Here is a 9,449-nt window from a genome sequence, read left to right as displayed (position 1 = left end):
AATGTGTTTCTATTTTTTACAGCATTTTTGAGTATTATAACTAATTCACAAGCTCCCTCTGCTGGGCTTCCAGCATAGGAGACTAATGGCAAAGCTCCTGTTATCATAGAATCATAGATTATTTGTAGACTGACCCATTTTTTTCAGGTTATTTTTGACAGTTTCTACAGCATCAGAAAAAGTGTATGATCAAATGCATGTAAATGGCTTTTTAGAAGTGTGACGGAGAGAGGTTTGATGTTAGATGTGTATTCAAATTTTTTATACGTGTAGAAGGCGGCTTTTTCCACAATAATGTAAGTGTAGCTGTTACCTCCTAAAGTACTGATGCACCTATAAAAAGATAAAGATACTTAGCATTCAGTAATGCCTTCTGTTACTTACATACAGGAAAGAGCTCTAAGAAAATAAATACAGATCTTTTAAAAGAATTAAAAGCTTACAGTCCTCAAATATACTCAATACAGTATGTAGTTTTATGTAGCAGTGGTTTTCAAAAGGCAAATCATGAGCCAAGGGGCTTGTAGCAAGCATTCAGAGGAATGATGAAGTGCTGAAAATGTTACTGTAATCAGAAGCAAAGAAGAGCTAGTCCTGCTTCTTTCTGCCTAATCCTCAAGGTCAAGATTTCTGTCTACGGTTTTTGAAACACATATCTAGGGCCTAGCATTGTCATAACCAATATATTATTAAATCTGTCTTAGTAGATTAAAAGGAGTTGTGAAATAATTTACTTCCAATTAAATGATCTCAGGTTGAGAAAGACTGCTAACAACAAAAAAGGATGATGTTCTGTGATTGCTGTAGACTTGGCACTTCCTTGCTGACTTAACAAGGTGTCCTGGTTTTGGCTGGGATAGAGTTAATTTCCTTCCTAGTAGCTGGTACAGTGCTGTTTTGGATTTAGGATGACAATAATGTTGATAACACACCGATGTTTTAGTTGTTGCTAAGCAGTGCTTACACTAGGCAAGGACTTTCCAGCTTCCCAGGCTCTACCAACTGAGAAGGCTGGAGGTGCACAAGAAGCTGGGAGGGGGCACAGGCAGGACAGCTGACCCAAACTGGCCCCAGGGATTGACATCATGTTCAGTAATATAAACTGGGGGAAGCTGGCGGGGGGGGGCTGCTGCTCGGGGACTGCCTGGGCATCGGTTGGCGGGTGGTGAGCAATTGCACTGTGCATCACTTGCTTTGTATATTCTTTTATTATTATTATTATTATTATTACCATTATTGTTTTTATTATTATTTTATTCCAATTATTAAACTGTTTTTATCTCAACCCACGAGTTTTCTCACTTTTCCCCTTCCAATTCTCTCCCCCATCCCACCGGGGGCCGGGGGGAGTGAGCGAGCGGCTGTGTGGTGCTCAGTTGCTGGCTGAGGTTAAACCACAACACAGGGATTTACTGAATAAAATACCTGCCTTAAATAATTCACAAATTTGTAGAGTGCCTTAATGGGAGAAGGCATATTGTTTGCAGTGGCACAAGAGAAAAATGGAGATACTTTAGAAACAATCACAGTGGCTTTTTTTACTGTAAGTAGGGCTCCTAGGCACAGGCGGTAGTACAAATACTAAGTATTATAGTGCTGCTTAAGCGTTGTGCTTAAAGTATAGGGTATATGGGAACACAGCTGTCACCAGTGTGAGTGGAACAATTACTTAACAGCACACAGCATCACTGGACAATGATTTAAAACAGAAAATAAAGAACTCTACCGACCAATTGATACAGAAATTGCAGTGGAAATGTGGAATGCATGTATTCTATACTTCGGTCTAGCAAGGAGACTAAAATGAACACTTCTAGTGTGATAGGATAGGTGTGGTGTCTTTAAAAATACAAAAAGAGTTAGCTGAAATACTAAACCACCAGCAATATATCTCTTAGTGTCTTTTGGCTGAGTACTGACATGATAAAGAACAATTTTACCTACTGTGTGGCCAGCTCATATTAAATGACATTCAAGAAGTTTCTCAAAAAATGTAGCTATCTCAAGCATGAAATTTTTTTCTAGGTAGCGTATTCTCATATTGGCTTTAGTCTTCCTGAAAGCATCTGACAGCTTTCACCAGAGGACGTGATATCAATATGCAATTTATCCTTTCAAAGCCTTTGGGATGATCAGTCTATTTTTTTGCCATCCCTAATTAAACATACTGCTTCTGTAATTCCCAGGGGCAAGGAGGCATTGCAACTACACTGAAATGAAAAGGAACTTTGTAGAACTACGGCTACACCATCTGTGATTATGATTAATGTATTCTATGATTGTTGTTTTGGTCATAAGTTTTTAGCTGTTTTATTAAAGATATTGTGAGGAAGCATACAGAGACTAGCCACAGATTTTATTTCTTGGCAAGGTGGAGGAAATCTGAGGAGGTTTCAACACAAACTCGGTTCAAATAAAATGTAGCAAGCTGATGGAGATCTTAAATGTGATCTCTGATCATTCAGCCTTTGGAAGGCCACTAATAATGATGATAAGTGAGGGTCTCTGTTCCAGCCAACCATTTCCTAGAATAAGGATCAAATAAAATCCTTCATATTTAACTGTTTTGGAAAACAGGCAGCAGCCCTACAATGACTGTGGATTGAGACACTTGGCAAGAGATACTTGAGTCAGCACAAAAATTTTCTTATTTAGCTATTAGTTAGGACACATCTCCTACCTGCCTTAAGCATACAGGTCAGTCCAAGTGGCCAGAGAGACAGTTGCTTTCAAGATGTACAGGTTATCTTCTTTTCCATTTTCTTTGGTAATGTGGAATTGGGTCAAGATGGGTTGATTTCTATCATCCATTCTAATCATGATTTTAAATAATCATTTTTCATCTGGCTTTGCAAGTGGGCTTTTTTTTCATTCTGAAAAAGAGGGGATATTCATTAGCATATTTCATTATGCCAGCCAAAAGGGTACACTATCTATACACTTAAGTAATCATAGTGCTTAAGTGTTTGACTTTTTACACTTACTTTGTGTTAAAAAATGGTGAACAATGCATTTCTTGCTAGCTGGTACTTCTTTATGCAGCATTGTGCAAGGCTGGATTTGGGTAGAAGTTTAAATCCATTTAAAATACACAATCAGCATTTTAAAATAGTCATTAATTAAATTTAAAAATTAAATACACCGAACATGAAAATATGCTTAGCAAAACATGGTTTATATTGAAAGCCAGTTGATTTAGTAAGTAAAGGAACCATTACATACAGAAAATTAACTGATTATGATTTTTCTAATCAGCATGCCTTTGCCTTCCGGAATTACAACTAGGAGATCTTATCCTTCACATTTATTTTTAAAGGGTTACCTTACCAATCCTTTTACAAAGTGTAGGATTTGGAGGACTAGGTCCCAAACTGCAAGACAGTAAAATGAGAGCTCTGGAGAGAATGCAGTGTGTCTCACCGTGCCTCTGATCTCCTTGTTTGCTTAGGATGTAAACCGTTTCTTTAAATTCAGTGAAGCTAAAACAATTCATTGAAAAATGACTGGAAAGGAGTGAAGCCTGCAGATGTTAACAGCTTATTTACTTCTGCAGTAACATTAAAGAACACTAATCAAGAACAGAAGCAGGTTGTTCTCCAGGTTGTACAAATATCATAGTCATTTGGAGCAGCTGTAATAAAATGCCTTGTTGTCAGGGAGCAAGGTAAGATAGACAAATGAGGTTTTTCAGCCATCAGTTTTCAGTCAAGTTCTAAGTGACATTAATTAGCCATAGTATCTTTTACATGTCAAATGAGAGAATATAGTTGATAACAGACGTTGCCTCCATACTTCATGCTAACAGTATTTTTTAAACTTGAAGAAGTAATTGTAAATCCTATGATAATACAAATTATGGCAAAACCAAATGTGTTCAGATACATTTTAAAGACATTATCTTGATATTCCAGTTAGTTTTAGGATTACTATTTATCTTGTCAAGGCTATTTCTACAGGCTTTTTCTTTTTTCTGCCTCATTTTGCCTTTTTTCGTTCCCAGTTCTCTTAAGTTGAAATATTTTTTCGCAAAGTACAGCTGCCATACAGGCATTCCCCTAAAGCCAAAACACTACTTCAGCTAAATTATTCTAATGACCTAGGTATTGATCAGTAATGTACAGATGTGGCTGACAGGGAGGAGATTGCTGATGGTTGCAGTGAATTGCATATCATTAAAGCTGTAGTTAAAACTTGTAAAACTGATTCCTCGTGGAATGCTTTAGGTCAGTAACTTGGAAAAGTTCATGTCTGGTGAAATATATAATTTGTCAATCTTACTTTTGACACCACTAAGAGTAAGGCATTAGTTTCTTTTTAGGACTGCATTAAAGGCAGTTCATGATGATAAAGTTCCATAAACATAGCTAGTCTCTCTTCATAGAAACCTGTCTTGCACTTCATTTTCCTTAGCGTTTTCTTGAAGTAAGAAGGCCTCACTCTTCTACTAAGATGTTGCTGAACCCACATATGTAGTATTAATTTTCAGTAAAATTTAGTAACCTCTTCCTTGCTTCCTCTTTTTTATATTGTCTGAGAAAAATCTGTCTAGCTCACTATATCCCAATAAAGCCTGTGACATTTACTTCTATCGGTCTGTTTTCCTTTGTCTTCTCCTAATGTCTCTTCCTCCAGTCTGGAGGCTGTTGTTCTGCAGCTTGCCTGCTGCTTGTTGTCAGCTTGCATCAGACTGATGCATCTCTGGGAAGGAAAGGCAGGAGCTCTTAGTGAGCCTCTTTTCACCTCATCTGTGCAGCTAAAGATTTGACAATCACTTCCCTGAGATGGGATGAAACTGTGTTTTTGAGAAACGTGTAAATTTACTGTTTTATGTAAGGAACTCTTGATAAGGATGTACATTACAGCATGCTCATAAGATTAAAGGCAGTACTTTGTCTTGTGCACCAGCAAAAAAGCAGAGTCCTGAAAAACGTCTGAAGAAGAAAATCATTATAATAGACTTGATGTTTGTTCTGATGTTTCTGTTTAGGTGCTGACCCCAGCACAAATAAAATCAATTTGCCTGGCCATACTAGAATCAGGAAAGCAGTACGCAGTGAAGAAGAGGAAACCATTCCCACTCATGTATTCCTACTATGGAACGGAGTATCTTGGTGAGTAAAACACACCAACTGTTTTGAAAGTGATGCTGTGTGTGGATGCTGAGCCAGTACACGCTTCAGAAATAAAATATATAAAACCTATAGTGTGGGATTTCTCCTGACTGAGATGGGACCATCCAACCTCCTAAAACTGCGAAGTGGGACTGAAGAGCTGGAGGGAAGGACTGATGCTGCCTAGTGCTGGGGAACGCAAGAGGTGCCTCTGCTGCACCAGGAGAGCGCAGGCAGCAGCTTCATTCCCTCTTCTCCTTTCTGCCCTGGTAAATCTGCCCTTGCCAGATGGAGGCAGTGAGAGGTGTGGTGCCTGTGCCTATGTGGAGTAGTCTACCGGAGAGAGCTGTCACGGGATGTTATTTTTTAGCTGTTGTTGCCATGCAAGGACTTGCAGAGCGTTTTTTGGCCGTAGCAGTGCAACTCAAGCATATGGTCAGCTCCTACCCATCGCAAGCAGCTTAGCTGGAGCTCATCTGAAGCAGTGGTGAAAGGTCATTGAGCAGGTCCCTCAAGGGGACAATGTGTCCTCAAGGCACAACGTCACACTGCAGAAAGTGTGAGATTGGTTTGCAGATGTTAGTGAGTTCTCTGGCAGGGGAGCAGAGGGAGAAGTCACTGAGTGGTGCTGCTCCACAGACCCTGGCAGGTACAGACAATTCTTGCGCCAAAATTCAGGTTTTAGCTGACTGACACTGTCAGTCAGTAACTGGGAATACCATTTATGGTCCAGTTTCAATTTTGGTTCAACAAAGACTTCAGAATAATTGTCCAGATTCAGTAGTGTGTCAAGAAGAATAACATCTTGAAACAGTATTCAGTTTAGGTTCAGTTTAACTTCATGCACTGAGCTTCAGTCATATCGAAAGTGAGAGCAGAAAAAATTCATATATATTTTTGCATAGCTAAGGGAACTGGAAATGACAAAAGTAGTAACAAATCATAGTGTCATGCACCTAGAAAGCTTTTATTCCAAGCACTATTGTAATATCCGTAAAGAAGATGAAAAAGCCATGCACTTGAGAAGGAAATCAGTCCCAAGGGAAAGTTGCTGTGAGATGGAGGTAGGACCTAAACCTACCCTCTAATTTGACCGTTTCTGTTCTTTATAGGTGCAGCACATGGGCTTTCATCAATCCTTCAGATGTTGCTTTCCTATTATGAGTACCTGCAGCCAGCAGATCAGGAGCTTGTGTGGCAGAGCGTTGATTTTCTTATGGACCAAGAACAGAACAGCAACTGGCCTCCTGAGCTGGGAGAGACAATTGAGCGGGAGAATGAGCTTGTACACTGGTGTCATGGAGCTCCAGGTTCTTTTCCCATTGATGCTATCAATAGCCAGATGCTGATCACATTGTTTTTCCACGTTAGGTGATTCCATGTAGAAGATAATCTCAGGTTAAATTTGACCAATTTTGACATTTTATGAGATGCAAGCGAACTATTTAGCTTTTTCTTCCAGTTAAGAGTGTTTTATTTATTGCTGAAGCAGCTGGCAGGATAGGCATATTTTCTGCCTTAAAAGCATAGGTGATCACAGCTGAAAGAACTCTGGTGATCCTGGGCTGTATGTTTTCCACTCTTGCTCCCTTTCGTGACAAGACCTCAAAGAATGGTACAGCTGTGTCAAAGGACAGCATATGGCTGGACAGAGAAATAGTACACGAAAGAACACAGATACAGAGACATCTGTGAGTTTTGGGGAGGCCTTCAGAATAGCTTTCTCTCCCCCTCATCAGAATCAAAGTTTAAGCTGCACTTGTTTCATGGATAATGCATAAATTTGACCAAAGTATTCTCATGTGAAGGGGAGTTTGTACTAGCAAGGGGCATTTTTTCTGAAAGTCACCCATATAAAACTGCTTTTCAGAGAGGAAGAGAATCAGTCCTTAGTTTGGGTTCATGAGGTAAGGCTGATGTCTGTCAGTTCAGAATCTAATCCTATACATCAGCAATTTTGGCAAGCAAACCTGTATATTGAAATTGCTTTTTTACCCCCAGGCAGAATTTTATTGCTAACTAGTCATATTGGCTTGGTAGCATGAACCTAGAAGGCTACAGAAAAACTTACTTTTATTAAAGAATGTCCATGAGCATTGATGCATTGCTTTTAAAGGTGTTCTATTTAAATTACAAAGAGTACATTATAATTAACATCCCTTAAATGTGCTTTCTGCTGATGCATTATCTTTTTGTTGGTATGACTAAGGAACAAGCTTCTTGCTCTCGCACTGTAATGAAGTGAAGTGAAAACAGCTTTTGCTTACCAACCTTTTTTATTTTTAAGAGGAAAAAGTTACTTCTGCAGCATGGCTGGCCTAGTGATGAAACCTGCAGGGAAGATGCCCTCTTTGTTTCAGTATCTTGAGAGTGGCCTTTGACTTGGTTTTAACTGTTAGTGGAGACATATGCAGTGAGACTCAACCAAAGTGACAAAATCCCAAAGGGCATAAAGAAGTTACTTTAGGAGACATTGAGACATGTAAATTCATTAATTGCTATTGTTCTTCCCCGGAAAACCCTGTATCCCATCACTGTTCTTGGGTAATAACGCACATGTAGTTTACAAGAACACTTTTCAGCTACTTCAGTGTACATTATATTCAGACCACAAGTGAGCTATTCGAAACATTTCCTTAGGTGCTTGATTTGGTTATGTGTTATATGCATTCTTTTAAGGTTACCGTGAACTGAGCTGTGCAGTGCTCTGTTGAAGATTATGATTAATTTATTTGACTCCCCTCTAAAAATAAGCCAAATAGCTGCTGCTTTTTTTTTAACAGAAGTTAGTATGCATAACTGTTTATAACTATAATAAAGCAGCATGGGCCCCACTGAAAAAAAAAAAAAGCAAGTTTCTTTTTCTCATTCAGTAAAAAAATGTATCTGTTGCCAATGTAAGAAATTATCTTGCTCATCCTTGTGTTTCTGTCAGTGTAAATAGGTGAGGTGAATGGGGATTTGAAACCAACAGAAGACAGTACTAAACAGTTCACTGTTTTAAAGGCAAAAATGTGACTACTGTTTTAAATTGATGAAAGACCAGGAATGTTAGAGTAAACCCCGAAATTCAGTAATGCATTGAAGAGATTGAAAGTGGTGTTGTCACAGGGAGTGGATAAGTACATCTTACCGTATGCTTTTTAGCATACCAGATACTCTCCCCTCCATATGTAGCATGTAGATATGTTACGTTGACGTGTAGAGCGTGAGACTGCAGTCTTTTAGTGTATTAATCTTTGTTTTCTTCTGTGTTCTGTGAAACCCTTGGCCTACTTATTACAAAGGACAATCTCACTGCTGTTTTCCTAGGCATCGCATATCTGTTTGCCAAAGCTTACTTGGTTTCCAAGAAGCCTCAGTATCTGGACACTTGCATCCGCTGTGGAGAGCTAACTTGGCAGAAAGGCCTGTTGAAGAAGGGACCTGGAATATGCCATGGAGTGGCTGGTAGTGCTTATGTGTTCCTGCTGCTGTATAGGCTCACTGGAAACTCAAAATACATTTACAGGGCACAAAGGTTAGCATTCCTACCTTTCTGGATTCAGAGTAATACCGGAAAGTTTCAAGAACATTTATAAAGCTGCTCAGAGCCTGTGATCACCACCCTCTCATGTAACCTGGGTGTTTAAGCCTCAGGTGCAATTCTGCCTGTGAGTTGTGGGGCAGGCGCACTCTGCGGGGAGCCCTGCAGTCCTGCTTCCAGGCTGCCTGCGGTGGGAGAAGCATCGGCTTCTCCTGGGCTCCCTCCCTCCCTGCCCACGAGCCTGCGCTCCTTCGGAGGGAACCGAGGTGGATGGGGGGGAGCGGCGCACACCCGGGTCTCATCCTGACATGAGTTCAGAACAGCCAAGTTGCGTACCCAAGTCCAGGAGCAGAGTAAAACGTGCTGCTGTTCGTTACATTGATTTGTTCTGATTTTCAGAGCATTTAACGCTATCCCTTACTACTGGACATGGAAAATAAGTACAGGACCTGCTTTGCTGTTATTTTACAGGGTTTTTTAATTTATCATTCCCAGCTTTAGCCAGTTTGACATTGTGCTATTCGGCTTAGCTAGTGGGGTTAATTCCATTTTGTCCTGATGCAAGCAAGTATATCCCACTGAAAATTCTGTCACAGTGCTGCAATTATCTTCAATTTTATTTCTGTAATTTACTATACAAGTTTAAAAAGATAATACTCAATGTTTGTTACTGTTTTCCTTACAGCATAGAATAATGAGGGGAAGTGGTATAGAAATTAGGGTGACTTATTTTCAGCTGTTTGCTTTGAAGCGAGAACATTTTATTTGTGTAGTTATTTCAGCGTTACAGAATTTGTTGCATCGATGTGAAA

General features: G+C 39.6%; 1 protein-coding gene across 1 annotated transcript in view; it reads left to right on the top strand.

The window, feature by feature from the left end:
* Positions 1 to 4,987: 4,987 nt before the first annotated feature.
* The window catches only part of LANCL3 (LanC lantibiotic synthetase component C-like 3 (bacterial)), a gene marked incomplete at its 5' end in the record, with an annotated part of 4,946 nt that continues 484 nt past the window's right edge, over positions 4,988 to 9,449 (top strand). Inside the window, 3 exons of the mRNA XM_009318916.1 lie at positions 4,988 to 5,111; positions 6,224 to 6,421; positions 8,424 to 8,631. Coding sequence (XP_009317191.1) covers positions 4,988 to 5,111; positions 6,224 to 6,421; positions 8,424 to 8,631 — 530 coding nt within the window. The remainder of the gene's footprint in view (positions 5,112 to 6,223; positions 6,422 to 8,423; positions 8,632 to 9,449) is intronic.

Source organism: Pygoscelis adeliae, unplaced genomic scaffold (genome assembly GCF_000699105.1).
Source record: "Pygoscelis adeliae isolate BGI_AS28 unplaced genomic scaffold, ASM69910v1 Scaffold92, whole genome shotgun sequence".
Taxonomy (NCBI): Eukaryota; Metazoa; Chordata; class Aves; order Sphenisciformes; family Spheniscidae; genus Pygoscelis; species Pygoscelis adeliae.
This window is presented reverse-complemented; position numbering and strand designations above follow the sequence as displayed.